Source organism: Coloeus monedula (assembly GCF_965178545.1).
Source record: "Coloeus monedula genome assembly, chromosome: 8".
Taxonomy (NCBI): domain Eukaryota; kingdom Metazoa; phylum Chordata; class Aves; order Passeriformes; family Corvidae; genus Coloeus; species Coloeus monedula.
Window position 1 is genome coordinate 24,757,305 of NC_138788.1, and position 19,069 is coordinate 24,776,373.

The 19,069-nt window shown below is 58.6% G+C and overlaps 3 protein-coding genes across 4 annotated transcripts; 2 read left to right on the plus strand and 1 right to left on the minus strand.

Moving 5' to 3' along the window:
- Positions 1-24: 24 nt before the first annotated feature.
- Positions 25-2,298, plus strand: EXOSC1 (exosome component 1). Its single transcript, XM_082286583.1, has 8 exons — positions 25-74; positions 290-405; positions 576-650; positions 1,236-1,324; positions 1,539-1,572; positions 1,697-1,747; positions 1,826-1,910; positions 2,054-2,298. The coding sequence occupies exons 1-8, from the start codon at positions 44-46 to the stop codon at positions 2,158-2,160; spliced, it is 588 nt and encodes a 195-aa protein (XP_082142709.1). The 5' UTR covers positions 25-43; the 3' UTR covers positions 2,161-2,298.
- A 580-nt stretch (positions 2,299-2,878) lies between these two features.
- On the minus strand, positions 2,879-5,487 carry PGAM1 (phosphoglycerate mutase 1). Its single transcript, XM_082286533.1, has 4 exons — positions 5,277-5,487; positions 4,637-4,911; positions 3,960-4,140; positions 2,879-3,863 (listed from the first exon to the last, which is right to left on the minus strand). Exons 1-4 carry the CDS (start codon positions 5,416-5,418, stop codon positions 3,694-3,696), a joined length of 768 nt encoding a protein of 255 aa, XP_082142659.1. The 5' UTR covers positions 5,419-5,487; the 3' UTR covers positions 2,879-3,693.
- Positions 5,488-5,670: 183 nt separating this feature from the next.
- RRP12 (ribosomal RNA processing 12 homolog) lies at positions 5,671-17,678 on the plus strand. Of its 2 annotated transcripts, XM_082285705.1 has the most exons (34): positions 5,671-6,072; positions 6,950-7,185; positions 7,286-7,369; positions 7,609-7,685; positions 7,866-7,971; positions 8,142-8,258; positions 8,373-8,511; positions 8,821-8,948; positions 9,236-9,334; positions 9,420-9,511; positions 9,589-9,700; positions 9,858-9,955; positions 10,092-10,206; positions 10,457-10,599; positions 10,770-10,891; positions 11,022-11,086; positions 11,195-11,357; positions 11,448-11,602; positions 11,982-12,049; positions 12,240-12,333; positions 12,537-12,695; positions 12,819-12,899; positions 12,982-13,087; positions 13,231-13,338; positions 13,440-13,597; positions 13,948-14,039; positions 14,132-14,290; positions 14,465-14,637; positions 14,776-14,892; positions 15,194-15,243; positions 15,522-15,600; positions 16,583-16,650; positions 17,049-17,131; positions 17,323-17,678. In XM_082285705.1, the coding sequence occupies exons 1-34, from the start codon at positions 5,868-5,870 to the stop codon at positions 17,423-17,425; spliced, it is 3,954 nt and encodes a 1,317-aa protein (XP_082141831.1). In that variant the 5' UTR covers positions 5,671-5,867; the 3' UTR covers positions 17,426-17,678. The 2 variants fall into 2 exon arrangements, with proteins under 2 accessions (XP_082141831.1, XP_082141832.1); XM_082285706.1 differs by lacking the exon at positions 9,236-9,334.
- The last annotated feature ends 1,391 nt before the right edge of the window (positions 17,679-19,069 follow it).

The window sequence follows — 19,069 nt, forward strand, 5'->3', positions numbered from 1 at the left end:
AATAGGATGAGGGCTTCCTGGGGATGCCCTGTCGGCAGCGAGCATGGCGCCTCCCGCACGCTACTGCGTCCCTGGTGAGTGCGGCCCGGGGCGGTCCGGGGCGGTCCGGGGCTCCTGGGATTGGGGCTGCTACTGCCCGGGAAGGGGACGCGGTGGCCCAGGAGAGGAGTAAGGGACGAGGCAGTGCGGAGGGGCTTGCCCCGGGGATGCCCCTCACTGGGCCGGCTGGGAGCGAGTGCTGTCCCCGGAGCGGGATGCCCCGGCAGCCCCTGAGCCCCTTGTGTCGCAGGTGAGCGGCTGTGCAGCACGGAGGAGGCCACGGCTGGCAGTGGGACCTACACCCGTCATGGTTTCATCTTCTCCTCGCTGGCCGGCTGCCTGGAGAGGAGGAATGAGGACAGCGAGGTGAGCGCGGCGTCGGCACGGCTGGTCCTCCTCGGGGCTGACTGCCGTGCGCCCAGGCTGCGCAGCCTCCTTGGAGATTGGGCTCCGACGGGGAATTGGACTCCGACGGGGTTCGGCTGGTGATCCTGTGCACGAGCTGTGCCCTGTGCTGACTCTCTCTTGCACTGCAGCTGCCCGTGGTGTCGGTGGTGAGAGACAGCGAGTCCCAGCTCCTGCCCAACGTGGGGGCCGTGGTGACATGCAAGGTGGGGCGCTGGAGCACTGCGTTGATAAACTGCACGGCTTCGGTTCCCTCTGTCTCTTACTGAGCTTTATTCCTGCTCATGGATAGGGTCGGTGAGGAGTCCCTGGGCTTGTTTGTCCCCTCTGTACAACTCCCACCAGGGCAGGGGCAGCTCAGGGGCTCCTTTGGGTTCCTCACTCACAGAGAAAGTGGGTATTGGCATGAGGGACACCTGCCCTGGGACTGAGGTGGGCTTGAGGGGAAGTTTTTCTTTGCTCTCCTTCCATAACTCTTTCTGAGGCAGGCAGCATGCAGGTCAGTGCCTCAAGCAGCTTGGAGAAAGGGTGGCACAAACCAGGGATTAGTTTCCTTACATTCATGATGGAGGGAGAGGGACTGGGATCACTGCAGGTCTCAGCCTTATTCTAGTGCCTCGAATTGCACAAGTATCATCTTCCTCACCTGGCTTGCTGCCAGGTGTCCCACCATTGCTTGGTCACAGGCAGGAGGAGGCCAAGTGAGACCTGAGCTCCCCAGGCAGCCCTGTCCTGCTTGCTCCTTGCCCTTTCCCTGCCTGGAGCACTGATTCTCCTTTTCCTACATGCAGGTCTGCAGCATTAACTCCCGCTTTGCCAAGGTGCACATCTTGTATGTTGGCTCCACACCACTGAAATCCACCTTCCGAGGGACCATACGGTAGGGAAAAGGTTAGGATCCTCCACCCTTCGGGGGGAGGAAGGCTGCTGTGGGCAGTGCAGCTGGCTGTCCTGAGCTGGAGCTCTGCCCTGAGCACTGGGCTGGTGTCCAACAGGTCCTGGAGAGCGCCCAGGAAGGCCAGGGTAGCTTCTGCCACAGGCTGTTGAGCCGCCTTTGCTCATTGGCACTCAGATCCCTCCATCTCCTTTTTCAGGAGAGAAGACATCCGAGCCACAGAGAAGGATAAGGTCAGTGAGGCACTGCCAGTAACTTTTCCACACCCATCGCCCCCAGTTTCTGCTCACTGGGGCCCTGTCCCCCCACTGACAGCACCCTGGCACTGTGTGGTGTTGCCTGCTCTCTCCTGTGCAGGTAGAAGTGTACAAGAGCTTCCGCCCCAGTGACATCGTCCTGGCCAAAGTTGTATCCTTCCCCCTCAGGGATAGTGAGTTGGCTCAAGCTCTCTTGTGGAAGTCTTTCCCTTAACTCCTGTCCAACCAGATCTCCTTGGGGGATGCGCAGTCCAACTACCTGCTGAGCACAGCAGAGAATGAGCTGGGCGTGGTGGTGGCACGAAGTGAGGCAGGTAGGGACAGGACAGAGACAGGGCCTAGGCTGAAACAGTTCTCCCTCATCCCTCCCTGAGGGGCAACTGATGCAGCTGCCTCCCTCTCCACATGGAGGAATGCAAGGTTGGGAAGGAGCAACCCTGACATACTGTGTCCCCAGGGGTGCAGATGGTGCCCATCAGCTGGTGCAAGATGCAGTGCCCACGGACACACACCAAGGAGTTCCGTAAGGTGGCCCGGGTGCAGCCCCAGTTCCTGCAGACGTGATGCCTGAGGGGAAGCAGGGGGCTGCAGGACTGGGGCCTGTGGAGCCAGAGCAGCCCCTGGGCTCCCATCTCCTTCACAGGTCCAGCGAGGCCCCCACTGGCAGGACAGGTTTGCTACTTGTGGATAATAAACATTTTTTGAGAGCTCCATGCTTTGTTCATTACAACCTGTGGAGGAGCCAGGGCTGCCTGTGGCACTCTGATCTGGCTCCTGCAGCAGAGTGGGTGAGGGAACAGCTTCTACAGCACCAGGGCCAGGAGAAAGCACGTTTTCAGTGCTGGGAAAGAGGAGTGATGGGTGCCTTTGCTGCAGTGAGAGCAACAGCACAGAGCCCCAGGCTGTGGCTGCGCCACCCTAGGCACTCGCCTTGCCAGGTTGGTTTCCCCACGTGGGAGTCAAGGCTGGAGCAGAGCCTGTCTCAGCACACTGATAACCAGTCTGGGCTGTGGCTGAAAACAGCATGGGGACACCACATCTCATCTCCTCAGGCCACAGTGAGTACCCTGCCCTTGGGATGAGGGTGTGGCACACAGAGAGACCAAAAACCACAGCATGGCAGGGTGTCACCCTCTCAGGCAGGGATTGTGGTGCAGTGCTTTGCTCCTTGAGCCCGGCACAGCTTCTGCACCCTCCTGCCTGTGCTCAGCAGTGACTGCTGCCTTGCACATGTGCTGGCAGCAGGGAGCCCCCCATGGCCCGCAGACACATGGACACCTCCTTATTGCGCATTACTCCTTTATTGAACTGGAACAAGACAGCTGCTATGGTTGGACAGTTACGCTGACCCTGTGCAAGCCCAGGCTCATGACACCGGCAGGGGGGAGGTCACAGTGACAGGCCATGTACACACACGAGGGATGGGACACAACAGCACCTGCTTCACCAGCAGGATGAGGATGGGCATCAGCTGGGGGAAGTATGTGGCAGACACAGACCTCCAGGCAACAGGCTCTCTCCTTGTCTGAAGGCAGTATAGTTAAAGCAGGGGCTGGCAGAGCTGGGCCCAGAGTCGTGAGTACCACCCTGGGGTGCTGTACCACGTGCACCACAATGCAACCCTTCCAGTGGCATCCCGGTCACTGTGCTACGCACCCACAAGGAGATGGGGAACCCACCTTGGTCACTGCCTGCACTGCACTCACCTCACTGCTCCCAGGACTAAATCAAGTGACAAAACTACAGTAAACGGGTGATGAGAGCTGCCAGGGACGAAAAGCAAAGGAGGAGCCTGGCATGGGAAGGGATTGCTCGGTGTGTCCCCCTGCAGACAGAGTCTGAGGGTTGGGATCATGGCGTGGAGAGGTGTGTGGTCGCTGCCTGGTAGAGCCAGGGCTCCCTTTCACACCAGACCTCCGTGTCCAGCCCTTGCCCCGGGGCCCCCAGGCTGTCTGCAGAGGGGAGCCTGAGGGAATGGGCCTAACCATGGGGAGCGGCTCCAGCTCCACAACTCCAAGTTCCTGCAACTGTGGGGGTGTGAACAGAGGGGTGGGGGATGGCAGGGGGCTCTACTACATGCTGGTCTGACGCCTGCCCTCACTTCTTGGCCTTGCCCTGAGCAGCAACAGCCTCCATGGCCTTGCGCACGGTCTCCTCATCCCCCAGGAACTGCATGGGCTTGACAGGTTTCAGGTTCTTGTCCAGCTCGTAGACAATGGGGATGCCGGTGGGCAGGTTCAGCTCCATGATGGCCTCTTCTGACATGCCTGTGAACACAGCAGTGCCATCACTCCTGGACTTTCCCACAGGGCCAGCTGGGGAAGCAGGGAGGTCCCTGGGATGCCCTTGCAGGGGTGACCTACCTTCCAGGTGCTTGACAATCCCACGCAGGCTATTACCGTGGGCAGCAATAAGGACTCGTTTGCCCTCTTTGATCTGTGGGACGATTTCCTCATTCCAGAAAGGCAGAGCCCGGGCAATGGTGTCCTTCAAGCTCTCACATGTCGGCAGCTGGTCCTCTGTCAGGTCGGCATAGCGACGATCCTGGGAGAACGACCATGCTCACATAGCAGCCCAGTGCCCTACATCCAGTGTGGGAAGATGGTGGCAAGATTTTGTCCCTCCCCCAAATTCTCCACCTGCGGACCCACTAGATGTAAGCAAAGCCAGGCTTGGAAGCAAGGAAGTGCCTTTGAGGTTTGAGGCTGCAATGAGTCACAGGGCCATGAGCCCTCCTGGGAAAAGTCATACATTGCCTATCTGGGCAAAGAAACCAGATCAAATATCCATGAATGGGTCATGGCACTAATGATCAACAGAGGTATTGCCCCTCTGCTTTGGACCTGTCTGTGCAGTGCCCAGGGGTTCAACCCACAGGGAGGGAGTAAGATAAACTCAGCCCAAAGCCAACCAGTACCATGCTGAACAGCCCCAGGTAACACAGCAGAAACACAGGAGACCTTATAGAGGAAGCCAGGCCACACAGCAGGTGACTTTTAGGAGACTCCCTACAAGGCAACCAAAGAGCAATGGGTTTTACCTTCGCAATAGTGCTGTAGAAGGGGTGGTCAGACTGCATGGGAGGCGGAGGGATGTCATAGGAGCGCCTCCAGATCTTGACCTGCGCCTCACCGTGCTTTGCCGCTGTCTCAGCTTTGTTCAAACCCGTGAGAGCCCCATAGTGCCTCTCATTTAGGCGCCAGGTCCGGATAACGGGTAACCACATTTGATCAATGGCATCCAGGACGGTCCAGAGTGTACGGATCGCCCGTTTTTGTACCGAGGTGAAGCAGATGTCGAACTCATAGCCGGCATCTAGAAAATACGGGAGAAGGGGGAGGCGGGGGAAGACCAGGAAGGTGAGTGCCGGGCCTTATGCAACCGGTGAAAGGGCAAGGGCGGCGGCCTCACCGCACCGGTACCGATCGCGTCCTCGCCGTTACGGAAACCGGCAGTGGCCAGGACGCAACCGGCACCGGAGAACCAACATACTGCGGTACCTACGACTCTCCCAGCAGTACTGAAGCCCCGACCTGGCACTGGAGCCCCCCCCCCCGTCACCGAAGAGCCCCAAACCAGCAGCCATTAGGCTTGACGTGGCCGCACTAAGCCGTATCCCTTCCCCAACGTCCCCCGCGACCCCCCTCTTGGCCGACACCCCCCCTCTCGTTCACCAGTACCTCGGAGGGCCTCGCCGCCGCGCCGCGCCTCTTGCTGCCCGGCGGGGCTGAGGTCGGCGTCGTACCATCCGCTGAAGCGGTTCTCGAGGTTCCAGGCGCTCTCGCCGTGGCGGACGAGGACGAGCCGGTACGCGGCGGCCATGGCGGGCTGAGGGACCGGCGCGCGCTACTCCTCACGCTGCTGCCGCGCGCGACTGACGCCCCCGCTCGGCCCCGCCCCGCCCCGCGCGCCGCCGGTCGGGGGGAGGCGCATGCGCGCAACGAGCGCCAGGCGGAGGCGCACGTACCGCATGGCGCGGCCCCGAAGGGCGGTGCGACCTTCAGGGCGTGGCGTCACCGTGACGTCACGACACGCAGCAATACGTAACGCGTGCCTCCTCGCGCGTGGCTACGGGCTCGGTCTGAACGGTTCTACAGGGCCGCGGCTTCGGCACGGGGATGGCTGGTGGGCCCTTGCTGGTGGCTGCCCCTGGGCCCTTCGAGTCTCCCATCTCAGCCCCGACTGGGCACGACTCCGCTGAGCTTCCCCGACCCAGCTTCTCGCCCGCCGGGCCGGGATGCGGCCTTCCCTGACCGCTGCCCTCACCCAAGATGGCGGCTGGCGCCGGAAGCGGAAAGGGGGCGCGGGGCGCAGCCGCACGTGGAACCGGGTCCAGCATGGCGCGGAGCGGGAGGCTGCGGTCGGGAGCCGCGGCTAAGCTGAAGCGCTGGCGGAAGGGCCACAGCAGCGACTCCAACCCCGAGACCCGCCAGCATCGCCTGGCTGCCCGCAGCCGCTTCTGCAGCCGGCCGGCGGGTGAGGGCAGGGGCGGGCGGGGCGGTAGGGCGCCAGGGCGGGCGTCTCCTGAACTGTGCCCGGCGCTTCCCGGAGGGGTGCAGGGGCGCGGGGGGCTGCGAGGCGGACCTTGGGGACCTCCGAGAGCTGGGGCGGGGGCAGGAGGGAGACCGGAGCCGCTGATAGTTCCGGGGTGCGGCGGAGGCTGCAAATCGGGGAGGACAGCCGAGGCCGCGGCGTAACGAGTTAACCTCATCGTGACACCGAGCCTCAGAAGCGGAATGGGGCACCGCATGCTGCAGTGCCTGTCGCCCTGCGAGGCTCCCCAAAGGTCATGGCCACACTCCTTAGCGCTGCTGTGGTGTCTGGTGCGGTGAGGAACGTGACAAGCTCCCACTGATGGGCCACATGATGGGGAAGGTAAACCAAAGTGTACCGGGCACTGCGAGAGCACTGGCTGCTTCTGGCCAGGGAGATCGTTCTCCTGCAGATGCTGGCTGCAGGCTGATGTCTGCACTCAGAGGGACATGCAGCATGTGTCCTGGCTGTCTGGTTGCCAGGGCTTCAGGTGGAAGAAGATAAATAGGGCAGAGTGCAAGAAGCACCTTAGTGTTAAAGCCTTGGCACACCGGCACATGTTTGTTAGGATGTGATGCTCTCTTCCATCAGAGGAGATATCTAGATGGTGCTCTGGTTTCTTTTCACTGGAATGAGGAGCTCTTTACAGTTATTCGTGTCCTTTTGCCCATTGGGGTGAAGCAGCACCTGTATTCCACAAGCTGGAGATGAGCTCCAGCCAAGCCAGTCTGGCTGAGAGAGGAGGGGAGCATGGGGGATTTTGGGGTGAATGGTGGAGCAATGTGACTTCACAGTTCCGACACGTCTCTCACCCCTGTAGAGAAAAGTAACTTGACGGTGGATGCAGTGAAGCTGCACAATGAGCTGCAGTCAGGGTCCCTGCGTCTGGAGCGGGCGAGTGACAGTGCTCAGGTCCGTATGGAGGAGGACAGTGCTGAAGAGGCTGCCACAGAGAAGTCTTCTGGCACCTTCCTGAGCGGGCTGAGCGACTGCACCAACATCACCTTCAGCAAGGTGCAGCGCTTCTGGGAATCCAACTCTGCTGCTCACAAAGAGGTATGGACGGGAGCAGGGCTGGGGACAGGGGTGTCTGGTGGGGATGCCCCCCTGGCTGTGAGGCTGAGGGGTACTGACCTGCTTTGGTGGCTGCTCACAGATCTGTGCCGTGCTGGCGGCTGTGACAGAGGTGATCCGCTCCCGGGGCGGCAAGGAGAGCGAGACGGAGTACTTTGCTGCACTGGTGAGTGCTGGTTGTGTGGAAGAGGTGCGAGGGGAGCTGCTGCTGGCAGCCTGGGTGGGCTCTCAGGAGGGATGGAGAAAGGTGCTGTGATTGTAGCCAAGGCCCTGAGTGTTTTTCTTCAGCAGAGATGCTGTTGGGCTGCTCCTGGTTTTTTTTTTTTCCCTCTTGCCAAGGGTTGGTGAAGGGCTGGCCTGGTGTGAGCCCCTGCTCCCCATCGCTTATCCATCTTCTGTTTCCAGATGACCACACTGGAGGCAGTGGAGTCCCCCGAGTCACTGTCTGCTGTCGCATACCTGCTTAACCTTGTCTTAAAGCGGTGAGTGCCTGGCAGAGGAGCAGGGAGAGCTACCAGACCCAATCATGGAAAAGGGATTGGTGCTGTTTCCCTCCCCAGGCTGGGGAAGGGACCTAGCTAGGGTGAGCTGGCGATGCAGTCCCCTGTGTGACTGCAGCTATCTGCTCCTCACCCCACTGATATGTTCCTTTCTCCTGGCAGGGTCCCAAGCCCTGTTCTTATTAAAAAGTTCTCAGATGCCTCAAAAGCGTTCATGAGTATCGTGTCCTCACAGGCCTGCAGCAGCTCCACCTCTGCCCTGCGATGGGTGAGTAGCCGAGAGGCAGCCAGCTGTGTCAGCTCTGCCCAGGGTCTGCTGACTGCTGGGGTCAAGGCTGCTGCTGTAGGGTGGTGCTGGGTGCTCGGCCTGCGGCTCTTGCAGTGAAAGGGAGATGTCTCTGGGGTAATGCTAATGCCCCTGCTGCTCCCTTGTCATAGGTCCTCTCTTGCCTGGCCACGCTGCTACGGAAGCAAGATTTGGCAGCCTGGAGCTATCCCATCACCCTGCAGGTCTATCATGGCTTGCTGAGCTTTTGTGTTCATACCAAGCCCAAGGTGAGAGCCCAGTGCTTCTGGCAGGAGATGATGCTGCTTTTGGGGTTTGTTTCTGGGGACAGCTGTATCCCCCTGGTCTGTAGCTTCTACTCACCTGGGTTCTTCTTCCCCCAGGTGCGGAAAGCAGCGCAGTATGGTGTGTGCTCTGTCCTGAGGGGCAGCGAGTTCATGTTTGGTGATGCAGCCCCTGATCATCACCCTGCAGCACCCTCCACCGCCAAGTTCTGTGTGCAGGAGATTGAAAAAGCTGGAGGTGTGGGGCACTGGAGCATGGGGTCTGTAGCTGAATGTGGGGGACTCTGCCACGGTGGGACAATAAGGACTTGGAGGGAAGAGGGGAGGTTGCAGCACACTGGATTGCTGGGGAGGGTATGAGATATCTTTGGGGCACCTATGGTATTTTGAAGCTTCCTCAGCCATTCTGTTGCTTTCCTCTCTCCAGAAGGCAGGGGAGTGTCCACCCTGGCTCTGTGGGTCAGCCCCACTGCTGTCGGGGGGCTTTGCCTTGGGCAGGGCTTTGCCATGGGGTGCCACAGGCTCAGAGGTTGCTCTGCTCCTGTAGGTGCCAAGGAAGCCACCACCACCCTGCATGTCCTCGCCCTGCTGCGGGATGTGCTGCCCTGCTTCCCTGCAGCTTTGGTGAAGACCTGCTGTGAGACCTTGCTCCGAGTCATGACCCTCAGCCATGTGGTGAGTGTTCCCGCTCCAGGGATGACAAGGGCAGACCCTTTCCTTAAGGGCTGCATTCTGGGAGGGATCAGACTCTCTCCACTGCCAACTGGGAGCCTGGAAATGCAGGATGCAAATGGAGAAGAGCCCAGGACAGCTTGCTGGCCTGACTTCTACAGAAGAGGGAGACTGTGCAGATAGGGCACAGTTGCAGCAGTGCTGAGTTTTCCAGAGCAGAGCCTTCTTTGGGGTAGGAGGACAGTGGGTTCAAAGCAGAGCCCCGTCTCCTGACACTGTGTCATTTGCAGCTGGTGACAGCATGTGCCATGCAAGCCTTCCACAGCCTCTTCAGTGCCCAGGCCAGCGTGGCCTGCCTGCCAGCTGAGCTCAATGCCCAGATCATCACTGTGAGTGTGGGGTATCAGTGTGGGGAGGGACAGAGCTGGCAGTTGCACAGCACCCACCTGCCTACCCCACCTTCTGCTTCCACAGGCTCTCTACGACTACGTGCCCAGCACAAGTGACCTGCAGCCCCTTCTGACCTGGCTGTCCACCATGGAGCGGGCACACATCAACCTGGCCAGGTGCAGGCAGGGGCCGTGGCTAGGTAAGGGGACAGGCAGCTGCTTGGTCTCTAATCTGGCCTTTCTCTCCTCTCCAGGCTGCAGAAGGACCTGTGCTGGGCTCACCTGCCCCGGCTCTTCTCTGCTGCCATGAACTGCTTCCTCTCCCCACACTCCCAGGTGGTGTCGGCAGCAGCGCAGACCCTGCAGGTACCTCACCAAGGCATCTCTCCCCTCTTGGATGCCCTGGGCCTTGCAGGGGGCTCTGCCTTGGGGCTTGCCAAGGAGTGGTGTGCCCCTCTGTGCCTGCAAGGCTGGGGGTTCCATGATTCAACAGCTGTCCCATTTTCCCTGCTTGCCCTTGCAGGCTCTCCTCAGTGAGTGCATTGCTCCCCACATGGAGGACATTGGCACTGTCTCCACATCTGCCCCAGCCCCTGCTGCTCACTTGTGCAAGATGTTCAGGTGAGGAGCAGTCATATGGGAGGGGCTGTCCCCATGGGTCTGGCTGACCAGCCTCTGCCCAGTCCTCAATGGATCTGGCAGGCTTGGTGGGCACCCTGAATACTGCTGGTGTGACTGTCTCCTTTCTGCTCCCCAGATCAGTGGAGGAAGGGCTGACATACCGTTTCCATGCAGCATGGGATGAGGTGCTGCGGGTGCTGGAGGTCTTCTTCGAGACATGTGGGAAGCAGTGCCATCCCATCATGAGGAAGGTGAGTCAGGCTGGGAGGGCACAGGTTCATCCATAGAGGCAGGTAGGGTGCCTGTGTTTCCCCCTCCAGCTGTGGAGCAGGGTCATGCTGTTTGCCCTGCTCTGTTGTCCGTGTGGGGCCAGAGTGTGTGCAGCTCTGGGACACTTTGCACAGGGACATGCAGGGCAGCTGGCATCCCTGGCAGAGTGAGTGATATGTGCTAGACCTGCCCACATGGCTCTTCTGTGACTGTCCTGCCCTGTCCCCACAGTGTCTCCAGTCCTTGTGTGACCTGCGTCTCTCCCCACACTTTCCCTACACTGCTGAAGTGGACCAGGCAGTGGGGGCTGCTGTGAGCACCATGGGTCCTGAGGTGCTGCTGGAATCTGTGCCCCTGCAGATCGATGGCAAGGAGTGAGTACAGTCATGGGGTAGCATGCAGCTGTTATGTTCCTGTTCAGTCTCCGTGCAGTGCTGCAGATGTGGCTGCTAAGCCTACCTGTGCCCAGCTTTGGGGCTGGGTGAAAGTGCCCTGTGCCCAGGATCTGATGCTGACCCTCCTGACCGATGCCTTTCCTCCGCAGGGAGACGCTGGATTTTCCCCGCAGCTGGCTCCTGCCTGTGCTGCGGGACAACGTGCAGGGTGCACGGCTTGGCTTCTTCACCAGTTACTTCTTGCCTTTGGCAGCTGCCCTGAAAAGCAGAGGTGAGAAGAGCAGCATGGTGGGGGTCTCAGTAGTCCAGGGTGTTCTGTGGGACCTCCGTTTTCTGCCCTGAGATGGAGCAAGACTTTGCAACATCTTCTGCTCCACTCATCTTCTCTTTCTCTTCTGCAGCCCTGGAGTTTACCCAGGCTGGGAAGAGTGTGGAGGCCAAGATCTACGACACGCTGCAGTGGCAGGTAACAAGCAGTGCCTGGGAGCCCTGCCATACTGTACCCTGGTACCAGGCTGGGGAGCAGTGACTTGGGCAAAGACTGTGGCCTCCCACCTTTTCCTTTGCCTTTCAGGTCTGGACTCTGCTGCCTGGCTTCTGCACCCACCCCACAGATGTGCTGGGAGCCTTCAAGGGGCTGGCCCGCACCCTGGGCATGGCCATCAGTGAGCGCCCAGACCTCCGCCCCACTGTGTGCCAGGCCTTGCGCACCCTCATCCACAAAGGCTGCGAGACAGGTTGGGGTGGAAACAGACCCTTGTGGTGGGTCCCTGTCGCCTGTGGGAGGGGAGATGCTGATCTGTAGCCTCCTGTCATCCTTTCCCTAGATGCAGAGCGGGCAGAAGTGGGTCGCTTTGCCAAAAATTTCCTGCCCATCCTGTTCAACGTGTACAGCCAACCTGAGGAGGATGGGGGCACAAGTGCTCAGCGCCGCTCCGTGCTGGACACTGTCCGTGCTTACCTGACTGTCACGGATCCTCAGGTGAGGGGCCCATGGGGCACTGGGGCAAGCTGTCCTGGCTCAGGCCAGCATCTCCCAGCCAGACCCACTGTGATGGGGCTTTGGTGCATGTCTGATTGAAGAGGACAGGAAGAAAGGCTCTGACCAGAGAGCAGCCCTTCCTGCTCTCATGGGTAGGGAGACCTTTCTAGCCCATGGTTTGGGATTTCCCAATCTTGCAGTCACATCTGGCCCATCATGCACGAGCTCTTTGTGAATTTGTCCAGGTCTTTTTGGACTCACTGGTGCTTCTGGTCTCCACAAAGTTCTGTGGCAAGTTGTTTGCCAGGTGGGTTGCAAACTCTTGTAAAAGCACTCCTTTCATTCAGTTCTGATCCTGCTCTCTCTGCCTGCCCTGCAGATGGTGTGCGGATTCCTGGAGAAAGCCAGCGCAAAGCTGGCCAGTCTTGAGAGTTCCGAGTTCACCAGGTAACACCTGGGAGCTGGTGCTACTGGGTAAAACTCCTGGTGTGCTCCTGGTGAGCAGCACTAGGGCACTGTCCTGTGTGGGCTGTGCCACCGTTGTGCACTTGATGGGACTTGCAGCTGACATCCCAGCTTGGTCAGGCAGTGGTAGTGATGCCACAGTTAACCAGCTGTGTGTCCTTCTCGGCTGCAGACTCTCCATCCTGGACCTGGTAGTGGCAATGGCACCCTATGCTGATGAGCAGTCCCTGGGCTCCCTGTACCGTACCATCCAGCCTTCCCTCCAGGTGGGTTGGTCCCCAGCCCTGACGGGTGCAAGGGCTGCAGTGGGGCACCTTCTGCTTTCTGCCAGCTTGGACCCACACTCTGGTGATTGAGCAGCTGCCATAGGGGATAGGTCTCTGCTGGGTGGTGTGGGGTGCTGGTGTCCCTTCAGACACCGTGGTGAGGGGCTGCCTTGACAGTGGGAGCATGTTGGCTGTCCCTGCAGAGCAAAGAGCGCAGCATGCAGAAGAAGGCGTATCGCGTGCTGGAGGAGGTGTGTGCCGCTCCCCACGCTCCCTGCCAGGCCTTTGTCCGCTCCCACCTCCAGGACCTGCAGACAGCACTGCTGGACTCGCTCAAGAGCGCAGCATCCCCAGCCAAGAGAGTGAGAACAAGGGCTGTGGTGGTGGTGACCAGCCACTGCTGGGAGGGAAGGGATGGGGTGGGCGACAGGGTAACCAGCTGTGTGTCCCTGGGTGTATCAGTGCTGGTGTGTTTCTTTCCCCAGCCCCGGCTGAAATGCCTGTTCCACATTGTGAAGCAGCTATCTGCAGAGCATGAGCCTTTTGTCACTGCCCTGGTCCCAGAGGTGAGCATGGTCCCTTGTGAGAAGCTGGCTGGTTCTGGCTGTGGTAGCGGCAGCAGTGGGTGATGTGCCTGTGTTCCTCCAGGTCATCCTATGCACCAAGGAGGTGTCGGTGGGGGCCCGCAAGAACGCCTTCATTCTGCTCGTGGAAATGGGGCATGCTTTCATTCGCTTTGGACCCACCCCTGAAGGTGAGCTTCTGTTCTACTTGCTCAGTCCCACGGCCACTCTGGCCCCAGGGAGATCAGACCCATGGCCAGCATCCTGCTGAAATGGTCCAGGGATGCTGCTGAACACAGAGCAAGTCGGGGCCTGAGACATTCCCCTCTTGCAGAGGCTATGCAGCGGTTCCTGCTCCTGATCTACGTGGGGCTCACTGGCTCAGTCACCATGATCAGCTGCACTGTGCTGGCACTGACCCGCCTGTTCTTTGAGTTCAAAGGTGAGCAGGAGCAGGAGAGCTGGGGGCATGAAGCACAGCCCTCCAGCGAAGGTGAGTGCTGGGAGGAAGCCGTCTGTGGCTGAGTCCCACCATGGTTGTAGATCACCTGGAGTTCAATGTGGTGGAGCAGCTGCTGCAGAACATCTGCCTGTTGCTGGCCTCCCGCACACGGGATGTGGTCAAGGCAGCCCTGGGATTCCTGAAGGTCACACTGCTGCTGGTGGACACCAAGCTCCTGGCCAAGCATGTGCAGACAATGGTGAGATCATGCACAGGGTGCCTCGAGGAGGGTGGTGGGGCAGAACTTGCGGCTGCCTTGGGCAGCCAGGGCTATCTCCAGCTGCACTCTGACTGGGAGCCAAGGAAACAACCATGATCTCAGCAGCTGAGATGGCAGCAAGGAGGCCCCTCTCCTGAATCTGGAATTCTGGCATAGACGTGCCAAAAAAGCCCCAGCGCTGCCAAGCAGGGAGAACTCCCCATGGCCCTACCTGGGGCAGGCATGGAGAGATGGCAGCAGGGTGAACAAGGTGGCCATGCAGATAAAAGCTGGCAGGCTGGGTCCCCAAGTCAGGAGTGTTTTGGTCTTGAGGGTCTCTGTCCTGACAGCTGGAGGCTGTGGGGAACCTTTCAGATGACATGAGACGCCACTTCCGTATGAAGCTGCGAAACCTCTTCATCAAGTTCATCCGCAAGTTTGGGTAAGCCAGGGTCTCCTGGGGTGGCGAGGGAGCTCTCTGGGAAGCAGTGCGGGAGAAGGGGGCTGCTGACTGCTCTCTGTGTGTTTCCTCAGCTTTGAGCTGGTGAAGGGGCTGCTGCCAGCCGAGTACCATAAGGTGCTGGTGAACATCCGCAAGGCGGAATCCCGGAGCCGCAAGCAGCGTGCCCTGAAGAAGGCAGCTGCGGATATGGATGAGGAGGAGGCACCACCACCACAGCCCAGAGGAGACAGGTGAAGATGGGCTTGGGGTGAAGGAGCGGCCCCCACAGGGGGCTTGGCACTGGATCTGCTCAGCTGGTGCTTCTAGAGATGCTGGAGGTATCTCCAGGGCTGCTGTGCATTGTGGGGCAGGCTTCACCCCTGGGCTTAGTCCATTTTCCATCATCCTTTCCACCTTTTGACCAGTATGGAGGAGATCCTTGCTGACTCAGAGGATGAGGAGGAGGAAGAGGAGGAACGGCAACGGAGCAAAGAGTGGAGGAAGCAAGCACGGCAGAAGGGCCAGGCATGGCTGAAGGAAGGGGAAGATGATGAGCCCCTCAACTTCCTGGACCCCAATGTGTCCCAGCGGGTGCTGGGTAAGGAGTGGAGCTTCAGATGGGGCTGGGGTGGGACAGATGGGGCAGGGGCTGCTGCAATGCACAGGGGCCCTGGGGGTACAGCTGCCCCCAGAAGTGGATCCTTCTCCAGGCCCTGACCCATTTCTCTGTGAGCAGCCACCAAGCCAGGCCCCAAGCGGTCCAGAGGAGTGAGCCATGATTTCCAGATGTCTGAGGATGGACGCCTGATCATCCATGACGAGGAAGAGGAGGTGGATGATGATGAAGCCAAAGGTACTGCCTGGGCTGACGGGCCACTCTAGACTTGCTCTGGGTCTCTGAATGGTTTTCATCCTGCCACCTGAACGTGGGATCTTGGGGGCATGTGGGTGGAAGTGGCAGGAATTGGCATGGCCTTGTGTCACACCCAGTGGCTCTCTTCTGGGCCGTTGCCCAGGGAAAGCAGTCACCTACATCATCAGGAGGGTGCTGGTTCAGCAGGGGCACCCTGCTACTGCAGCCCCCTCCAGGGGCTAGCACAGTACCAGGGCTCTCCCATGCCCTCATCATGCACTGACCTTGTCCTGTACCATAGGAGCAGATGAGGAGATGGCAGATGTGCTGCAAGATGTGGGTCTCCGCAGTGTGAGTATGGGGCTCGTGGTCCTGAGGAGCTGCTGGGGGAACTCATCCTTGCCAAACCACTGCCTGTGCCATGGCAGCTGCAGCTCTGCCCAAGAGGCCTTGGGACACCGGGCAAGTGCCAGCTGCCTGGAGGGGTGCAGGAAGTTGTCTGGGATAGGGATGTGCTGTCTGGAAGGTCTCTGGGTGCCCATGGGAGGAAGCGGGAGGTTGGGGGTTGATGGGAGGGCAGAACTGTAAGGACAAGCCAGCTGCAGGGTTCCTGCTGCCTTTTTCTACAGAAGAAAAGTCAGAAGCGTCGGTTCAGAGAGGAGCCAGATGATGAGGAAGCTGAGGCTGGAACCTATTCTCAGTATAGAGGTAAGTCCTCTGCCTATGCCCAGTCTGGGTCTCCCCAGAGGGCCAGTACCCATCTCGCTGTGCTGCTTCAGGGCAGCTGGAGCAAAGGTCACAGGATTACAGACTGGGTAAGACTGGAAGGGATCATAGTGTGTCATCTGGTCCAGCCTCCCTGCTCAAACAGTGTCATCTCAGAGCATGGCACACAATTACATGCAGGTAGGTCCTGAGTATCTCCATTGTGGGAGACTCCAGAATGCCTCTCTAGGCAGTCTGTTCCAGTACACAGTCACCCAGACAGCAAAGAAGTTCTCATATTCAGGTGCAACTTCCTGTGCGTCAGTTTCTGCCATTGCCTCTTGTCCTATTGCCCAGCAGCACCAAGCAGAGCCTGACTCCATCTTCTTGATACCCTCCCTTCAGATACTTACAGACATTGATGAGGTCCCTTTAGGTGCCTCTTTTCCAGGCTGAACAGGCCCAGCTCTCAGCCTTTCCTCATAAGAGAGATGCTCCAGTCCCTTAATCATTCACTGGATCAGCTCCATGAGCTCCATGTCTCTCTTGTACTGAGGAGCCCAGAACTGGACACAACATTCCAGGTGCGTCCTCACTAGGGCTGAGTTAGAGGGGCAGGATCCCTTTTACCGGCTGGCAGTGGTCTTCCTTAATGCACCCCAGGACACCACTGGCCTTCTTGGCCATGAGGGCACTGCTGGCTCATGAACAGCTTGTTGTCCCCCAGGATCCCAAAATCCTTCTCTGCAGAGCTAATTTCCAGCAGGTTGACCCCCAGTCTGAACTGGTGCCTGGTGCATTTACCTTCATTAATTTCAGGCAGTTCTCTGCACATCTCTCCAGAGATTTTGCTTGGGGGAAATGGCCACCCCTCTTCTCTCCTGGCACCCAAGAGCTGGAGACAAAAACAGGAACAGCTTCCACAGCCTAGAATTAGGCAGGGGGAGCCCTAAGACCCCCTTCCTACACACATTCTCTTTTCCAGCTGGAGGCTCTGGGATCCATAGACAGCTGAACAAGGAGCCAGCCTTTGGTGCAGAGTACAGATCCAAGGTGAGGTATCCATGGGGTTGCAGGGTTTGGGTGGGGGGGACGCTTGGACTTTGGTGGGGCAGGAAACACCGTTTGTGTTGGGAGTCTGGTCCAGTAGCACCAAGGTTGGAGGGGATCTTTGCTCCAAGAGGAGCTGCTAAACACTCAGTATCTCTGAACACTGCCAGCGCATTTCAAAGTTCCTATCCTATCCTTGCCATGGACAGTTCCTGCTCACTGTTCAAAGCAGGCGTCTGTAGCGTCGTCTTGGTGGGAAATCAGTTCCCAGGGCAGTGTGCTCAGCTGGCACCCCACTGCAATACAGTCTTTGGGATAGCAGGGTGGCAGGGTTGCATTAGAATGGGATGCACGCTTCTTCCCTGGTGCTGCATCTTCTCCCATGTCGTTGTCTCCCACAGAAAGGTAAAGGCGACGTGAAGAAGAAGGGCCAACTCGACCCCTATGCCTACATCCCCCTGAACAGAGCTAAACTCAACAGAAGGTGAGGCTAACCAGGAAGGGCACAGGGGTGGGAACAGGTTTGATCCTGCTTTTCGTTAGGGTTTCTTGGTGGGTTTGGGAGCTCCCTGTCATCTGCTGTGCCACTCCTTGCGGAGTCTGGAGCAGCATCCCCGTGTGCTAGCTGTGCTCAGTGCCTGCACCAACCCAGCTTCTGCTCCTTGCTCCCTCCAGGAAGCGGGCAAAAATGCAGGGCCAGTTCAAAGGCCTGATGAAGGGAGCCCAGCGTGGGGCCAAGGCTGGCCACAGGAACCGTCTAAAGTCCCAGCGCTCCTGAGGAGACTCAGGTGCTTGACCTACTCCTACCTAAGGACACAGCATCCTGTGAGTGGAAGAGCTGGGGGTCCTCTTGAAGGTGACCTCCATTTGTTTGAGACTCCCTGGGAAGCCACTTGGATGTATTATGGACTGATGGCCCTTCTGTCTCTGGAGAAAGATGCTGGGTTGCCTGGTACAGGCATGGGTATGTGTGTGAGAGAGCAAGTAATATGTAAAGAATTCTCTATATTGATAAATACCCTCTGTTCTTACCCAGCCCAGATTCCTCCTCTCCTTCCCTTCAGAGCTTGCATAACTGTGCTCTGCCTCCTGTCCATGTGCAGCAGGTCCTTCTGTTGCTGCAGGGCTGCTTCCTGCAAGGCTGCATAGCACGGGGCTCAGGCCAGCATCAGCCTGGACTGGGAGCCAGAGCTCTCTGTCCCACACTGGGCTTGCCTGGAGGCTGCTGGGAGCAGCACTGTGGCACAGAGCAGGGGGGCACACGTGCAGTAGGGCTGAGGCGTGGACTTGCCATAGAACAAAGCCACAGAGGATGAAGTCCTTACAACCAGCTTTCTTTAACAAACTCCTCCTTGGCAGGCTCTTCTGCCCAAAACCGTGGCCAGGGAATCTCTGCCATGTGTGAAGTATCTGCCATTTGGCCACTGGACACTTTTCCCATATCAGCCATGCCTGATGGTGGGGCAGGAACAGTTCACTGCAAATTTCTTCAAACTGGCTGGAAAACTGCTCCAGCAATCCTCTGTGCCTTGCCCTTTCTCTTACCTTTGAGAGCTGAGGAAAGTTCTTTGCTCTGACCACTTCCTGCCAGCTAGACCTGTGCAGCACAAGTAATACTGGACCTTTTTAGCTGCTCAGCCCTGTCACATTGGCCTGAGCATCTGGTTTTGCCCAACTACTTCTACGCTGAGCCCAAAAGATGGTGCTTGGCTGAAGCGTGCTGAAGAGAGCGGAGCTGAGGGTACTGGATACAGGTCCCATTGCTTGCACTGCAAAGAACATGTGTTGGTGAATGTAGATGGCTTTCCCTTCCTCTTCCATGTTAAAAAGCCTTCAGCCCTTTGTAATTTCCTATTGTGGCAGCTTACATGCTGGAATTGCAATGCTTCTCAGTTCTCTAATAAGCTAAAGGGATTGTGCTTGTTCAGCCTCTTACTGCAGGCTTCTTTCTGGAGGCTGCAAATCCAGTTTTGTGGCTTTCTTATGTGCTTGGGTTTTTTTTTTTTTTCAAGATCCTTTTAAAAGCCTGCGATGGAGGAGGAGCTCTTGTACTGATACTGGTCCTGCCTTGTCAGGAATGCTGTTCCATTTGTGCTTTCCCACCCAGGGCTCTCACTGGGACCCTTGAGCCCCAGGACCATGTTGAGGTGCTGCTGCTCATCCTGCCAGAAGGGAGCTGACAGCCTGGCCTATGGGACAGGCTTCTCCAGCAGCACCTTGTGACCAGGAGCTACACTCATCTTCCTCTGCTGCCTGCAGCCTGGGCCTGATGCCCTCCCCTCCCCTGAGAGCAGGACAGGGGGAGACAGGCACCAGTCACCTTCTGAGACACCAACACCTGTAACCTGTGGCTCTAGGCGCAGCGGAGCTGTCTTTGTGCTTTCCCTTCTCTCCTTGGCGACAGGGCCTGTAGCTGTAGCTA